Source organism: Thermobia domestica, chromosome 1 (assembly GCF_964235325.1).
Source record: "Thermobia domestica chromosome 1, izTheDome1.hap1.1, whole genome shotgun sequence".
In the NCBI taxonomy this organism is placed as follows: domain Eukaryota; kingdom Metazoa; phylum Arthropoda; class Insecta; order Zygentoma; family Lepismatidae; genus Thermobia; species Thermobia domestica.
The window spans coordinates 297,118,509-297,137,505 of NC_137454.1; the positions used below are offsets into that span (position 1 = coordinate 297,118,509).

An 18,997-nucleotide genomic window follows, 5' to 3' on the forward strand; every position below is an offset into this window, starting at 1 on the left:
ATAATGGCAAGAGTTGTAGTATTTGATCTGTACGATGAGAACTTCTGATCTTCTAAATATAAAAGTGAAAGAAAAAATCTGGCAGATAACAGAATTGATGGCTGATTAAGGCGCACGGTTGGCGTCGAAAGAAGTCGATAAGGTGCAACAACAGTTATTCACATTAAATGCAAAGAAATTCTTCATAAAAGTAACAAACTTACCTTCAACAAAGGCTGCCGCTAAACAACGGGATTTTGAAACATTGCCAGATTTTGCATCCTGCTGTTAGACATGCAAAGGAAGAGCAAGATAAGATATTGCCATCTTAGTAACGATTAGCGTTTTGTGTGCCCTAGGTGTTTAGTCAGGAAATTGACAAAGCCGTAGACGAGTAGCGAATTTGAGTGATCAGAGCATACACCATGACTTCTTTGTTGACTGTAGTGCTGACTGTATTGGAACAAAGTAATGCTGCTCGAAAATAATAAAAGGAAACCAAGCTGTCCAACAATTACTAAACTTGTGAAAGCAGTGTCAACTCTTTCACACGGTTAGGTATTTGTTGAATGTAATTTTTCGAGAAATAAGAACTTGATGCCATCCAAGAGACAAGGACTGAATGAAGAAACCATCAATGGGCTACGAACGATTAGTGGCTAAATATGCAAATGAAGTTAATAGCACTAAAGAAATGTTAATGTACTACAAAGAAGAACATAAGAAATATCGTGAAGATGTGGACAGAGATAAACAAAACTTAGAACAGCAAGAAATTGAGCATAAGATCACAGCAGAAAAGACAAAAGTGAGTGCCAAAAATGTGGAGGAAAGCATGTGTTGAAGTTCAAGAAGTTGAAAAATTAATTTCAGAGGGGGGAAACATTCGGCTTCAGAAAACAATAAAGCATCGGCTCATGGACTACGTGTCAGCTGCACAAGCCCTGATTGAGGATGGAACGAAAAGACTTAAAAATGCCACAACAAAGGTGTCGCAAAAGACACGTGTACTAGTTCATTATTGTACCTTTAAAATGTAAAAGTAAAAATGTATAATAGTGGTGTTTCGAGGGAAAGGCATAGGCAACTCGGACCACAAGAGTTTTTCTCTAAATCAGTAAATCAAGTCTTTTATTTCAATCTTTTTCAAAACAATACAGCAGGTCGGCTAAGTTTAAAAAGTAAAAAGTTGTATATCTGTATTAAGAGGCCTTGTCACTTTACAAGAACTTGTAGCTGTCATAAAAAAAAAAAAAAAAAAAAAAAAAACCACTTAACCCTACCATATTTCACAATGTATACATAGTCTTGAAAGGGTCATAAAACGTTTTCATGCAGAGAGTGCAACTTTCTATGACGTCTTGCTTGCTACTTGCTATCGCCCTCCCGCTGACATAAAGGAAAAACCAGTTTCGCCGCTTCTGAAACAACTGATTCTTTTCAACAGGGAGGGAGAATGCGCCAAAATACAAGTTTTTAATGAGGAAGTTCACTGTTTGTCCACTAGTGCAGTGCTGCATAGGTGGAAGTACCTTTCTTGCTTTCAAGAAGTTGTAATGTGTACACAGTAAATAGAAAGATTGGGTTTCAAGATTTTTCTTTTTTGACTACTACAAGTTCTTGTAAACTGACAAGGTCTCTTTAGTCTAAATCTTGTTTCCAGTTGGCTATTGAGGTGAAGGGTGGCCTTTTCTTACATTTTTTTTTCTGTGCTTTAGATATTCCATTGTATAAACCAAACTGTCCTATATTGTTTTTTTTTTTTTTTTTTTTTTTTTTTTTTTTTTTTTTTTTTTTTTTTTCAATGTCCTGGGAGGCCTGCATTAAGCAGCAATAACAAGACATCTTACTGCGACAAACTACTATCTTTCTAATAGCGTGGTCCTCTCAACGCTTAACAGCCTGACAGTTTTCTTCAAGCAATGGCATGAACTTTAGTGCATGGAATTTTCTTAATTTTTTTTTAAACTATTATAATTTACTTCATACATGCTTAGTTCCAGGATTAAATTGAGAACATTGTACAGAAATAGTTCGTTATTTCAAGTCACGATTACGATTCCAGATTAATGGTTTTTCTCTTGCAAATTTTTGAAGGTTCATGCACTGTATATTCACTGCACCGTGCTGGCTAACGTTAATACCTCGTTCTTCACATTAAAGGCCACGCATAAACAGTTCTCTCCATACACATTTTTGAAAATAACTAAATTTTTACCAATTTTTAGTTCTCTGTACAAACTGGAACAATGTTTTGGTGTCGAAATGCCTTCGACTTCCTATACTACAAGTAAAATAGATATATCAATAACATAAGCCACGCCAGATATTGTAGCGAGCGGGCAGTAAAATTGTTAGATATTTCATGCTCCCTTTGTTCTCCACTACATGCGTATCTTATTATACTACTGCGTAAAAAGTAATACCTTGCAACACTAATTTGAAATTCCATACTAATCAGGTCTGCTGTAACGAAAAATTTCGCTACTAAACTGAAAATTCGGGAGGGAGCTCTTAATTGAAACCTTCCATAATTTTGTTTGCTTACCTATTCCAACTAGTTTAGATTAGTTTATTTAGGTTTAGCTTTGCTTCAAACAATATACACGTTCCAGGGACGTTGAAGGGATGTGCAGTAAAATTAGGGATGTTCAAGGGGCACCCAACACGTCCAGTGGATGATTCTGGGACATAAACTACGAGACACGAAATTTTCTTATCCATACTCTGTTGCTATACAAGGGCGTAAGTAGACTCCGAGCTGTGGGTCGCACGATAGCAATGCCGAAGAACTTTCCAATCACTAACTTACAGGGTGTCTACTGGTCATGAAAGTCATGAAAAAGTCATATATTTTGCTTATAGGGCATGAAAGCCATGAAAAAGTCCTTTATTTACCCAACTGGTCATGAAAATCTGAAATCTCAGAGTATATTTTTATACTTCATACTTTTATACCTCATACTGCATGTACTGAAACAGTTGTATCAGGTCAGTAATTGTGAGAATTTCCCCCACCAGTTAGTGCTGGCTAACTGGTACTTTACTGTCTTCCTAGCTGCTCCCCATTTCATCTTCTAGTCTCTGTAATATAGTAACAACTTTTTACTGTCCAACTTTCTGATCTGCTATTTCTTTACTTCTAAGAAATGTAAATTGTAGATTTTTGGGCCTTTAGACTTATGCAAATAATATTATTCGTTTGAGTTTGCAGATTTTAAATTTGATGATTTATTTTTTAAAACTAATTTCTTTTATAATTTGTTTTGCCTTTGGGCAGTTCTCTGAGTGCTTAATTTCAGACAAATTTCTGCTAGATGGATAATTATACTCAGAATTAAAACTTCAAATACAGTATAGAGTGATTCACTGGTAAGAGCAGGCCCGTAATTAGGTAAGTGCTATTCTGTGCTCGAGCACAAGGCGGCAGAATTTTAGATTCTTTCTTTAAGATTCACAATAAGTGATATTTAAGACTAGCAACCCGCATAGTTCCGATGCACCGCTGATGGTAGGGGTTTGTTATTACTAATGGTAAATTTTTATCGCCATGGTCATGAAAATTTGAACAAAAAGGTCATGAAAAGTCATGAAAAAGTCATGAATTTACTTTCTGGTATTCCAGTAGACACCCTGACTTACAGACGAGCTCAAGGAGTTCGGACATTCCATCCTTAATCCCAATACATTCCTCAGGCATCCAGGGATGTTCTTTCACATGTAAGGAATATCCATACTTCATTACTTGGATTGCAATATTGGGACGTCAGTTTTCATCCCTTGGACATCCTGTGCAAATCTATTCGTCCAGGTGTGTGTGCAGTTTATATTTACAATGGCTAGGCTTATTTCGTTTCGCAGCTCTCTCTCTCTCTCTCTCTCTCTCTCTCTCTCTCTCTCTCTCTCTCACACACACACACACACACACACACACACACACACACACACACACACACACACACACACAAATAAATTAAAAAAATCAGGGTCGTTGATCTTCCTGGAAAGAACTTCACAGCTGAGAAACATGTTGAACATTTTCTCCTTCGGGTTCATCAAAAAGGCATATGGGAATCAGAAACATTTAAACATGATTTGATTTTAGCGTCCCTTTCATCAGCGAGGCTACGAGGCGTGGAATCCGAAACACGTAAGCTCGCGCTGCGAATCGAACCCATGTCTCCTATGTCAAAGTTGCGTATATTAACAGCAAACTAAAACCAAACCAAAAAACTAAAAATGTTCGTAAAAGTGTAACTATTCGTAAAATCTTGAATACACATTTGTGGGTTATCACTAAGGCCCGGATTTTTATGTAGTCCAAAGTACCGAAATATGTACATAAATATGTAGCAAAAATCAATGAAATATGTAAGAAATATGTTAAAAATATGAAAATATGTAAAAATATTTGTTCGTGTTTATTTTGTGTCTGTGCTATTTTCTTAGCTAATTAATATACTGTAACATATTTATGTAATAAAAGCTTAACAAGTGTAAATAACTTCCTACGGATACGTACAAATTTTCAGAAGAAACAAATGAAAATATGTATAAAGAAATTAAAAACCACATTATTGAACATATAAACACAAAAAAATATTTATTTAAACAAAAGGCACTTACTTTTGGGACGAACAATGAACCACTAAATAATTTTACGCAATGGAAAAACTTTGTCACTAACTTGTCACTGATACGTTCAAATTTTCACTAAGAACAAATAAAATTGTCTCGTGGAGAAATGAAAATCACATTATTGAATATCAAAAGAGAAAAAAATATTTAAAATAACGAGCGCTTACTTTCGGAGCGCACCATGAACCACTAAGTATTTTATATGATGGTATTCGAAAAAATCTAACTTGCCACAGATACTTCAAGCTTTTACTAGTAACAAATGAAATTGTCTCTGAAAAAATGAAAACCATATTATTGTATATGATGAAAAAAAAAGCGCTTACTTTGCTGATGCTCAATGAACCACTACATACTTTTCCAATTGTTCAGGAGCTAAAGAGAGTCGTTGGTCAGTCAGAATCCTTTTATAGGCTGAGAAAGACCTCTCCACGTCGCAGGAAGTGACAGGCGCGAACTTCAGCAAATGGCATTTTCCAGGACTAATTTCCTCAGGTGCCTCCGTTTCTTCTCCTGCATGCAGTCCTCAATGTTAGGTATCCTGGATTCCTCTTCAAAACTGACTGGAACTTTCGGGCAGTTTTCGCACCTGTTTCTCCCTGCACAATGTTGAGTTTCTTGTATTTCCGTAGAGGTTGCACATACAAAAAAGGTGAGAAAGCCAGCCAACTGTATGCGTTTTAGTTTGTTTTGTCGGCACACATCCGAGCGGCGTCTGCTTGCAAAGGCGTAAGCACAAAAATCCTTATATTGTTTTCTTTATTTATATATAAGAAAACAGATTTTTTTCAGGATTGGAAGCGGTAACTGACGACGTTTTTTTTTTTTCTTTCTTCATATTGTAGAGTGTACGATTTGGTTTAACCCAGCTTTCCCTCAATGCAAATCGGTTGAACAAAGTGAGAGAAAAAAAATACAGATATTTGAATAAAGTACTTTTTGAGTTATTGTTACATATATAAGCCTACTTTTATTTGCGTATTATTTAAAGAAAATTAGCGAAAAGGAGCCAGAAAACTGAATTTATTTAAAAATATGTACAGTAGACGGAAAATATGTAACAGACTTCAAAATATGTAAAAATATGTAACGTGATTTTGGTTTATATGGCTCCTTACTTCGTAATTTGCGAACATTTCATATTTTCACCAGCGTACATACAAAGGAAAAAATATGTAAAAACATAAAAATCCGGGCCTTAGTTATCACGTTTCATTCCCATATTCGTACTAAATTCACTTAAATTCCCCATTCTTTACAAAAAAAATATTACAAAAGCAATTTTTTTTATGTAACTTTATGGATGTTTCTTTTGTGATTTTTATATAGTTTATTATTGTTATGCAACCAAAGGAAAATTCTAAACAATCCTTAATTTTAATAATGTTTACTATTGATAAAATACATCGAAATGCCGTATTTTTTTGGGGACGGGGGTCATATAAACCCCACGAGAGGCAATTATTGAAATAAGAATCTTTGGTAACCATTTATAAATGGGTCAGAGCCAAAGTGGACTCAAATAATTCGTATCTTTATTCACTTTCCTTACTGATATGCAAAGTAAGTCGTTATATTTGTTTAACTTTGACTAAATTAGTTCTTCTGTACTCTGTAGTATTCTGAAATTGTCCATATGTAATTCTGTATAATGGTTCCACTTGTGCAATTGATCTTTCTGTCCTAATGACTTGATGATTATATTAACAAATATATGAAGATCAGTCAACGTATTTTTATCAGGAGTCCTTCGTGAGTCGGCAGACGTATCGAATTTGTGGCCAATTAGTCCCGGTTTCGAGTTCAAATGGAGGAAAATTTCTCTTGTATCTGAGCCGAGAAGCGGTTTGGATTACGCTTTAGGCTTATGTGACCCCTTCCAGCATAACCCGGTTGTTGCATACTAACACCAAGGCGAAACAAGCTTATTTCTGTCCATATGTGATATAAATACATAGAGCAAATTATTAAAAAAAAAAAAAAAAAAAAAAAAAAAAAAAAAAAGGGTTTAAACCCAAAAAACCGGGTTTTTAGGTTCTCAATAAAAACCATGGTTTTTGCCAACCCTGATCAACAGCTAAACCATGAGGGAGCTCCAGATGCATTGGTGATCCTTGCGTCTCGTCGAATCAAGCTTTTCATGTCACCACTAGTGCACCAATGTGAAGTTCTACAGCTTAAGTGGTTTTACATTGTAGGATTTGCTTCGGATGTATAATTTCTGTAAGTGTTAGTTGTTAGTGAAATTGTGGTGACCTTGCATCTGCTTCAGGGTTGAGCGCACGTTCCCTCTCCATGTAGAAAGGTTGTTACGTTTTCTTTATCAGAATAGATTGATGGTGAAAATTTGGTTTGAGGCAGTTTTCAGCGAACATGCACCACGGAGAACAAAAGCTAATTTTTATTTGCTTGAAACTGGGCATTTCAGTGCGGGGATGAACATCCTTCACAGCAAAACATGAACAATGAACTTGCGCCAGGAATGGCGAACGAACTTAACATTCGCAGTTTGTCAAATTTCATTCCTCTGACAGCGTTACAAAAGGAGGTCCGTGGGCACAGACGAATATCGTGTTTGGATGAGCTTCTCAATCTGCGCATGAACTGATATAGTGCTTAGGCTCTAAGGTTTTTCGGGTAATTCAATAGTAAAGTATTTCTCCTTAAGTGTATAAGTATCTAAAATGACCATTAATGTATTTCAAGCTAGGAAAATGGATCTTATTAACACGTTAAGTTTATATACAGTGTGTTACATACTTTGCCTTTTTCCTTTCGCTATTCTACTAAATTTATTTGTAGTTTGCAGTAAGAAACTGTGATATGAAAAGATTCCCTAAAGCTTCCAAGAGCGCTACGGATAAAACCCTTGTCTGTGTTGCCGTGACGTAAGCAGTTCATTTTTCCATTGTTTGAAGCGTTATATCTCGGTAACGAAGAAATAGATTTTTGGTATGTGGTATATTGAAGACAAGTTCTACACAATGGTGTCTTTAAATTACAACCTTTGGACAAAAAGGAAATGACCATTGGCTAAGGATAGAAGTCGGTGGAGAGCTTTTGTGAACGCAGTATTGAACCTCCTTGTCCTATAGGCCTTAGTTAGTATCAAGGCAAAACTGATACAATAGAAAATATTACGACAAGAGTTTTAAAGAACTCTTAAATATACCATTTTAAACAATATAACAATTTTTACAACTTGAATATCTCAGGAACAGGTTGACATATTACTGCAAATAGAGTTACCATCTTTATTCAGTCATTTACATAATTGGATTGTTATCTAAAGTCTTTCCAACCTTAGAACAAAGTAGACGTAAACAAAGCGAAATTTATTACTCCGCGGCTCACACGTGCTTCAGCAGCGAAAGACGTAAAGAGCAAGATCGCCTGCTTACTTACTGTCGTCGCATAATTTCCAAAGTGTAAGGTTACAGTTGGTGGGTAAATAACGCACTGACACAGTACTGTTATGTTGTAAATATATATTTTCTTAAATCATTCCGAGATTGCCTCTGTCCATGTTGTCCTCTTTTGTGTTTTATAACGCGAGACTAAGATGGATTGTTACTCATCGTCGCCAAGAAACTTGCATTTTACAATAATTTTAAATATGAGGGTAGGCGCGCGAACGCATACGCAGTAAATCCTATATGTTCAAATAGGAGTGAGGTTGAAATAAAGCTAAATCTGTTGTTAAATATTATTTATATTGCGTTTATCACAAAATGCAGGATAAATTCAAATATCTTCATTAGTGGAGTGGATTAGAGGAAAAATTCATAAGAATCATGCATATTGTGATAAGAACATAAAATTTTGCACAGTCTACTAATATAGTAACAAATTTTGACGTAGACCCCAAAATTCCGACGCAAATTTCCTGGAATTCTAGGCGCTGGAACATCTGGAGCACTGGAGAACGGTATGTTATCGCTGGAATAGCCATTATGTGAAAACTGCTTGACCTACAGAGCCAACGTAAGATTCAAATGCAAGAGAAATAATAAGCCTAATTTAAATTCTATATTGTCTTAATTGCACATCATCCAGGGCCGTACGAGGGGGCCAAAATTCATTAAAAAACATAAACCTATGGTTTTTGTTCATGGTTTTATCCATCTGGAAGCTTTGGTTTAACAGATATCGCAATAACACTCTTGCAAATCGTTTAGCAAAACCTTAAGCTTTACGTTGATATCCTTTTAGTGTATATGAGATCAATAGTCTCGGAGCTATATGCATTTAATGTGATGCGCTACACCAATGGTTTCCGTTCATGTTAGTATTGAATAAACGCCTGCAGCCATCACACTTTACTTGATCATTTTGTGAGCAAAAAATAAATGCAAAAGTGACCCACCCAGTGGTTGTATCTGACACCAAGGGAAGCATAACAAACGCATGTGTTTCCTCCCAGTATACAGTTGCAAATGTTTAGGCAGCAGTGAGAAATTAAGCGCGGTTAGGTAGATGTTTGTAGATAATTGCAGTGGCTGGCTACAGTGACTCCCAGCTGAAAATATGGTTGTAATGATAGAACTTTGCGCCGTAACTGAAGAAATCTATTTATATTTGACAAACGAGTTGTTGTCTTGAAAAATCAAATTATATTTTATCAAAAAAGCCTTTTAATATTACATGTGTGAAAGAAGCTTGAAGCTGGAACTTTAAATAACCAGCCGGTCTTTGCTGTTCATTGGGATATATGCAGATATTCAGGTAATGTTGATAAAGTTTTTGTTTAACAGAAACAGAGTTGAGAGAAGATTTATATATCACAAGAATCATCGTTGTTTAAGCTACCAGAATATATAAAAATTCCTACTCAACTACTGAATAACTTTCTCGCAATCTGTATGGGAAGGTCTAAAAATGGCTGGCGTGATCCTTACAAGTGATAACATGTCCAACATTAGGTTGGATTAGATTTTAGCAAGTGGAGGTTAAGCAACTACGGGTACAAACAGCGTTTGTGATATGAGATACTGAATAAAAGAAAACTTAGCTGTTGAATTTTGTGGATTACGTTCATTTTTTGAATAGATTTTTTTCTGAAAATAAAAAGGTGAATCCCGACATCTGCAGAATGCATTAGACTATTTACTTCGAGTTCTATTTTCTGGAAATATATCTGGTTACGTTTGGTTATAACATCAAAACATATCGTTTTTCTTGGAATGAAAACTATTCTGAGGTTATTTTGTATCAAATTACTGCTATAATTTTTTTTGGTAAAATATCTGCCTGTAGATTTTTTTGAGATTATAAAATATAAAAACAGATTGGACAAAAAATACAGAAAACAGGCCGGTAATGTGAAACTTTAATTTGTACGTAAATGTGTATATAATGGTTGAATATATAAGTTAGAACTGATAGTGCTACAATATATATATATATATATATATATATATATATATATATATATATATATATATATATATATATATATATATATATATATATATATATATATATTTTGAGGTATTTATAAGGGAGAAACAACTACTGAACAAACAGTAACAGTTAGAAAAAAATGTCGAAAAGAAAATGAGAGATTAATATCCCAGCCGATTTCAGCCATTCTAATTCTGAAACCATCGACTGGAACATGTGTATTTTATGTCAGAACGATAAAGCTGAATCGTTGGTCTGTCTTGCTAACAGCTCGCGCGTGGACAATGGAGCAAACTTTAAATCTTTGTGCAATGATCTTCTAGATTTTAAAGAAAAGGTTGGACTTCCATCAAGCATTCAACTTAATCTTCTCGACGATGGAAATGGTATAGAGGAAACGATGAGTAGAAAATATGCGAAATTTCACGAAACTTGCCGAAATAAATTCGAGAAAAGTAAGCTAGCGCGGGCTATTGCTGCCAAACGAAAGCAAGATGTTAAAAACTCTCAAGCAAGACCATCTACTCGATCATCATTCCCAGTTGGTCAAATTCGCTTGCTGCTTTTGTGATGAAGCAGGTGATGAAACATTAGTAAACGTGCGCACGTTGGAACTAAGGAATCGTGTACGCGAAGAAGCTGTGATCCTAAATGACACTAAATTATTAGCAAAACTGAGTACTGGGGATATGGTCGCAACAGATGATGTGCAATTAAGACAATATAGAATTTAAATTAAAGGCTTGTTATTTCTCTTGCATTTGAGTCTTACGTTGGCTCTGTAGGTCAAGCAGTTTTCACGTAATGGTTATTCCAGCCATAACATACCGTTCTCTAGTGCTCCAGATGTTCCAGCGCCTGGAATTCCAGGAAATTGTCGTCAGATTTTTGGAGTCTACATCAAAATTTACTATGTTAGTAAGCTCTGTGCAAAAGTTTATCATAATATGCATGATTCTATCATTATGCTACTCCACTATATTTTAAATTATTTTAGTAGGGATTATATTGCGGTAGGATACTAGTGCAGTGAGACCAATAACTAATCGACCCACTGGGAGCCAGGTATGTTTGTTTACATCTACTTTTTTCTAAGGCTGGAAAGAGAATAAGCAATCTTTGGAAATAGTCCTTTGAAGAAAATCAAATTGCCAATTTCTTGTAACTTTGTTTCTACTTGTTTGAAAACGGCCATTTGATGACTAGTTATTCTACACAAATGTACTTCGGATATGCGTTGTGCCTTCTCACTCGCATTATTACTGTTGTAGAAGTCTCTAAAAATTTGTTTTTCGATGTTTGGGGTTTTGCAGCGTCGTTGGTTTGTAACGGCATAATAGTTGTGCTATTGTGAGTTTTCATTTAATATGTAGATTTGAAATACATAATAATCTGATGTAGTGCCATTTGAAGAAAAAGAAAAAAAAAACTAGTGGCAACTGTTAATCTGGTTGTATTGCAGTTTTTTTTTCTTTGCCTGGTATTCAGTTTTATATATATATATATATATATATATATATATATATATACTAGCAGCGTTCACCCCGCTTCGCTGCGGTCACCCCGGAACGCAATAAACGTTGTTACTTAGATAATTTTTACTTTTTCGCTTTCAAGTGATATGATAAAAACCATAGAAGATTGCAGTAAATGTTAACATTATATCGCCTGTCATTTATGTTAACCCGCCCCGCTTCGCTGCGGTCACCCCGGAACGCAATAAACTTTGTTACTTAGATAATTTTTACTTTTTCGCTTTCAAGTGATATGATAAAAACCATAGTAGATTGCAGTAAATGTTAACATTATATCGCCTGTCATTTATGTTAACCCGCCGAGTGACACGGTCATGCGGGTTGCATATAAATACGTTTATTTTTACCTATGATGAACTAACAAAGGATTTGTACGTTATGGACACTTGAATGGTCAATTATCTCAAGACACTGGTAATTAAAAATTAAAGTGATATGATAAAAACCATCTAGGGTCCAAATCCTAATAACCCCCCAAAAATGAAAGAAATTGGTTCAGCCGTATTAGCGTGATGAGGGAACAAAGGATTTGTGCGTTCTCTTTTATATATATAGATATATATATAATCTCAAGAACCATACAAAATTTGGAAATCTTGTTACATTTTACTCAGGTTATTTCTGCTTATTCTAATATCACTTGAACATAACTGCTGCGCCTAGAGGAATGAGAGCTATAAATTCCCTTGTCACAACGTTCTAGTTTTTACTTTACAGCTGCGAATGTAGTTAGGTATAAACTTGTAACTTAACTACATCCCGCCAAGTGAATTTTGTAGTGGACAGTGTGCATGGGTTTTCTCGGGGTTATCCCGTTTCCTCGTACTTTATTCTACCATTCCATTCATTCATCAGTCTCTTGTAGCCTAGCCGGCGGAAACGTGGGACGTAAAATTGAAAAAAATAATTTCATTTCGAACTTGCAACTTTTATTTCTGTGCTGTTAATTTACTTGTTTTTATTGTAAATATTCGTATGCTTCGTACTTCAGCGGACGATTGTCATGTGTAGAATGAATCAGTAAATTCAATGTTAAGATTTATTTTTTAAATATTTTTTGCAACCTTATTCTCATCCTTGCAGATGGAGGATATACCACAAGAAAACGTTGTGCCTAATAGATTGAAGACTTTCAAAAATCGGGGCAAGGATGTTGAGGTAAGTATTAGGTAGCTGTCCTTAATAGTATTTTAGGGAAAATGCATGACATTATCTACTTGGAGAGAGTGGTTCAACTTCCAGGTATTAGCTTGTGGCTTGCTTAGATTCATGAGCGCTTTCTTACTTGCTGTAGAAACTCGAACAGTGACTTTCATCGGTCGCTGTGGAACTGATTACGTAATGTTTTCCTTTATAATTGTAAATGTTACTAGCAATTTGTTTCTCCAGTAGCGGAGAGGAGTCGGAACTTTATGTACACAAAGCAAAATACGAATAGAATTTCTCTTGTACTTTGCATGATCTGTCTGTGGTAAGTAGTAGTTTTAGAACCATAGGGGAGACGAAGAAAGTTTCCCACAATAAATCAGCTAATGAAGGCTATTGTATGTAGTTAAATGTGTCTGAAATAGGAGACATTGAAGTCACATTAATCACACGAATTGAAAAATAAAATTAGTCTTCAGATTCGTACGAATGTTTTTACACGAGAGCAGTGGCTCACTGGTATAGAAAGTCATCTAGCGCAGAGGAGTGTATGTTTGATTCCAGGTGAGCGTATGGTGGACGGTTTCCATTAATCATAAGATTTGTCTTGTGGCAATCTTGGGACATTAATTTACTTTAACTTTGAAAGATTTCATTTTACTATGTGAACATTTTCTTTAAATACATTGATTACATATTACGATTAATTTAAAAAATAAAATGCCGAGAATATAATTGTCACCAATAATAGTATATTCCTTTCCACTGGCGGTGATTGGGAGTAAATACCCGGTTTTTCATTGGGATCTGTGTAATAACTCGTAAATGTTCTTTTGTAACGTTTTGGGGGTTTTCGCACAGGATTGGCATAACGAGAATACTAGCACAAGCGGGCAACCGTTCACTAAAGACAATAAGAGACCACGAATTCACTCCGCCATATTGCAGCTTGCATCACCATAATTTGATTTGAACTTGATAGTGCACTTCTGTTGGTAAGTGTTCAATTTTATTCCCGGAAGTTTTATAGTTTTTATCCTCCGCGATCAAGACTCCAGGGGAAAGTTGAAAGCTCGGAAGTACACACATTAAGGAATTACAAAAATCTAAGTAGAATAATGGAATTCCATTCCATTCGGCGTCTATAAGATGCCGTGTAGATTGGCCCAAACTTAGGTTCAGATGGCCTGTTCCCTATGATTGTCCAAAATAAAGTTGTATTAATGGCAATTCGTAACACTTTAATGATAGTGGAAAAACTTGGAGGTTTTCTTTTTAATTTTTTCCCCTTGAACTGCTCATGTTTTTCCTCTTCCCATGATCACGCTGTCACAATTGAATTACAGTAGCAATAGTTATTTCCCAAACTAATGGAATTCCTAAGCGTGGTTTGCATTGTCTACGTTACAGAAGTTACATCTGCAACAATGGCGTAAATTACAACAAATGTGACATCCGTTGTTAAGCGAAAGTTGAATGTAGGTTTGTATAAAAATTACTTAAGCTAATATTTAATTGGATATTAACGCGATTTGATAAGTAGATTGCACAGTTTTGGCGTAGTTCAGCCAAGTTTTTCAGTGTCTACTTGAATGCAATGTTGCCAGACGTTATTTCTTTAACGGATTTCTTGTTATAGGTGTTCTTGCAGTGTTTTCCATTAACTCGTAAAAAGATCTGATCTGAAATCTGCAAGACAATTGTCTGCAGTGTACTTCTCTATCTAGGAGACTATTTCACTTTTCGCCTCATCTGCCTATTCTACCACTTTTTATGAATTTTCATAATCCGCGCAATTTCAGCATTGGTTTTGCCAGTGTTCGAATTATACTGGCCTTTTGTTTGTATTGTATTACCCTTTTTTTTTCCCCCATTCTGTGTCCGATGTAAATAAATTTCATGAACTAAAATCACTCATTACAAATATTTATAAAAACAGAATTTTTAGACAATTTGTCGAGCAAAACAATATATTCACATTTAAAAACTACATACGTGTGAGTTTTGTCAACTAACACTGAGTCCATCATACTCAAGAATTTGAAGAGTATAAATTTGAATTTCTGAACTGATAAGTTTCACTATACGTTTGACTACTTCAACGCTCTATTTGCATAATTCTAAACACCTACACAAGAATGGACAGAACAATGGTACTGCACAATTGAAAAGTTGATAAGAGCGCGGACCTCACAGTAAGCTAGACCGGCTCAGCCAGGAAATGAACATTCGGAAAGACTAATTTGTTTAATCTGTCACATTTTGTCAAGTATCACATTGTTGCAAACATTGGTAACTTAATGTGCATTCTGCATAAAATTCCTTTAAATTGGATGGTATCCAGCCAGACTAGACCAAGTATCAATTTTTGCGAAATTGAGTTACTCATACCAAAATACAGGTAATGTAAATTTTTATCTGGCAAAGTAGACCAGCTATATTATTTAAATACACAATTCGATATATAATTCACACTAAATTATATATATATATATATATATATATATATAATATACAGTCGCGGCCACCGTTAAGCGACCCTTACCCATACCCTTCGTAAGAAACAGCTCCTTCCACAAGCATGACCACAAAAGTGTTTTCTGCACGTGCTGAGGGACAAAGTTGTCACATTTTTTCTTAAATGTCTGGACACTATATGTTCTTCCTTCTAGAAAGCCGTAGTATAAACGTATTGACTCGTGAATTGTGTAATAAAAAGTGATCTAAGAAAAATGTTATGATCGGGTGCCAACAAAATTCAAGTAGGGCGAAAATACCAAAACTGAACACGAATTATTTTTTTAAAAAGATATATATATATATATATATATATATATATATATATATATATATACTATTTTAAAAATTAAAAGATTATATCTAAAGTGACTTGCTCATCAATACCTTACTCAAACTTATAGATAGAAACATGGATTTGTACAGAATATTCCTTTGTCAAAAGGCAAGGGCTAATAAAACAATTTTAAAAATCCTTTTTTTTTTTTTTTTTTTTTTTATTAATACTTAGAATGTATCATAAATTCTTGAAGTTAAGATGGAACTAGGGGATAAATTCTTAAAATTAACAGAAAACACGTTTCAATGATTGCGAAAACTTCGCTCCTATAGGAGAAAAGAGGGGGTTTGTATTAATATTCAAATTTCCGATTATTTGTTTAGAAAATGCCGAATGTGAGGATTCGCTTAAAGAGTAAGATTCAGCACATACACTTCTCATTAAAAAAAAAAATTACAGGCCGCGACCTTCGGATTTTCTTTTTTTTTTAATTCTGTTCTTGAAGGGAAAATGGGGTCAATTTCTATAATATTATAATTTTAGTTTTACTAAAGAAATATCCTCAGGTAATTAGAAACAAAGATTAGTGCAAAATGTCAGCAAAATTAAAAATTTGATTAGCACTCGGTTGATAATACTGTCAGTACCGAAACTTAAAATAAAAATTGAAAACAAGCTGTTGAGAATATCTGTAAATACTTTACTTTTGTATTGAAATCAATGTAATTCAATTGAGTGCAAGTATCTTACATGAAAACGTATCCTAAGGTTAGTGACGTGGGCTGGGTCTATGGTTTCATCATTGAAGCCAATAAACTGGTGATATTAAATAAATGTTTTAGAATTTTTATATTATTCCAATATGTGATCATCTTTGATTAAAGTAAGGTCACTGGTTTGGGACGCGCAAAAACGATTTAACTCAGACTTGACTAGTGTTGTCCACGAGAGGAGACGTCTTGTTAAGGTTGAAGTCTCGTCTTGTCTCGATTCTCAAATAATTCTTTATCCTCTCTTTCGAAAATGTTCTAGTTTTTTAATTTTATATCGACTTTTGAGAGTAATGTACGTCAATTTTTGCACTTAGTAATAAGAAAATTAAATGCTTTGTGGGGATAAGTGTTGAATAATTAGCATTAATTAAAAAAGATACATATCGCCCGCATTTCTTAACCAATATTCATATCGAAACCAGACCCTAGCTAGGAGTAGCTTCGACCACCTTCAGCCCCCTGAAACTTTCGTGTTTTGCTTCCTCTGCTTTGCTTCACTTCCAAGTACACGATTCTTTTATTTGTTACTTAGACTTTTCTGGCCAGAAGGACCAGGTTGCTTATCTGGTACCGCCGAAAGAAATTAGAAATTTCCAATCAGCAAGAAAATACGTAGACACCACCACCATACTACAATCTCTTCGAACAAAATCTCAAGGGAAAGTAGATAACTAAAACTTACTATTTGACAACTGTGAAAAACATTGGTCATAAACAATAAATTGAAGCGTTCTATAAGGAATGAAATTTTTTGAGAAAGCATTCCAAGCTAAGATTTTTCACTTCCTTCTCTTCGTTTCTTTAATTTGCAAAACAATACAAAAAAAAAAGTTAACTTTTAACTTCTTTTTGTGTTACTCAATCGTGGATGAAGACGTACGACATATTGTCTTTCCTTCTTTATATATATATATATATATATATATATATATATATATATATATATATATATATATAATATACTTAAAAAAAATCATGCTTAAATTTACAAATATGATTCATTTCATTATGGCTTGCAAAAATCGGAAAACTATAAAGGGAAGAAAGGAAAATCACCCTACTACCTGCCTTTAGTTGTAAACTATAGCGGCAAAAGTTAGGCTCTTGCAGAAATTGAGAATAAATATCTACCTTTTTAAGTGCATAAATTTTACCCCTTTCCTTACTTTTTTTTTTTTTTTTTTTTTAAGTCATCCTGAAGAAAATAAAATCCGGTTTAAAAAATGAGATTCTTCGTTAGCTAATTTTTCCTACAGATATTTTAAGGGCAATAAATAAATATATCACTTTATCGAAAACTTTCGAATACTAACATAATGCAAGTTGGGTCTACGTTGAACTGAAAAATAAGTTTTTACTTCTGCTGTTCCCATATGACAATCTGGAATGGAAACCTTCAAAACAGAGAGGAACCAGTTCATTCAGTTTAGAAATCTGGCATCATTGAGTCCTTCTACCTCCAGTGCAGTTTGCGGTTGCTATATATATATATATATATATATATATATATATATATATATATATATATATATATATATATATATATATATATATATATATATATTAGGGATGGCCAAAATTTTCCGGAATCCGGATTCCGGAAATTTTGTTTTCCGGAATCGGAAAATTTACTTTCCGGATTTCGGAAAAATTCCGGATTTCGGAAAAATTCCGGATTTCGGAAAAATTCCGGATTTCGGAAAAATTCCGGATTTCGGAAAAATTCCGGAATTCGGAAAAATTCCGGAATTCGGAAAAATTCCGGAATTCGGAAAAATTCCGGAATTCGGAAAAATTCCGGAATTCGGAAAAATTCCGGAATTCGGAAAAATTCCGGAATTCGGAAAAATTCCGGAATTCGGAAAAATTCCGGAATTCGGAAAAATTCCGGAATTCGGAAAAATTCCGGAATTCGGAAAAAATCCGGAATTCGGAAAAATTCCGGAATTCGGAAAAAATCCGGAATTTAGAAAAAATCGGAATTTTTCCGAGATCCGGAATTTTTCCGATTTTACTTTCCGGATTCCGGAAAGTAAAAATTCTGGAATTGGCCATCCCTAGCTAGTAGCTGTTAAAAGAGAAACACAATAATGAATATATATACTGTATTAGTTTCTTGTAGTTGGATATGTCTTTATCACTTACGTAGACAATTGCTACTGCAGTTATTTACTGCTTTATGAGAAGGTCTTATTTTCACACACAAAAAAGTCGCCGGTATGTCTCAAACATTATCGCGTTCCCACCTGCAGCTGCTCCAAAGCACTGCAAACTACTTTTTAATCAGGCGAAAGGCAGTGAAGGAAAAGAAATCTCAACAAATATTCTAATAACATTCGCTTATTGTCAACATACCTACAGTGAGCGCAGAAAGTGTTCGTACACCGTGCATACTTTATATTGAAAACAGCTAGCATGAGAACGGGAGGTGGAAAATATATATATAACCAGAATTAAGACTACACATTCATACATTTTATTTCTATATACAAGAGAAAGGCCAAACAAAGACAATCACTGTTTTGCTCAGAAGAAAAGAGAGAATTCCTTTTTTGTAAACGCAAAAAGTCACCGTACACTTATGATTGAATTAATGCTTATAAAGTATATTACGTTATTTATTATTTTGTGGGATTACCCTGTGCGTTAATGATTGTCTGTAGTCTTCGTGGCATTGATTTCACCTGTAGTAGTTCGTAGTTCTGTAGCTTCGGGACTATAGAAGT

General features: G+C 34.5%; 1 protein-coding gene across 1 annotated transcript in view; it reads left to right on the forward strand.

Moving 5' to 3' along the window:
• Positions 1-18,997, forward strand: part of Pen (karyopherin subunit alpha) — an 89,065-nt gene that overhangs the window by 4,942 nt on the left and 65,126 nt on the right. The window contains exon 2 of the mRNA XM_081726911.1: positions 12,639-12,713. Within this exon, the coding sequence (XP_081583037.1) occupies positions 12,639-12,713 (75 nt within the window). The remainder of the gene's footprint in view (positions 1-12,638; positions 12,714-18,997) is intronic.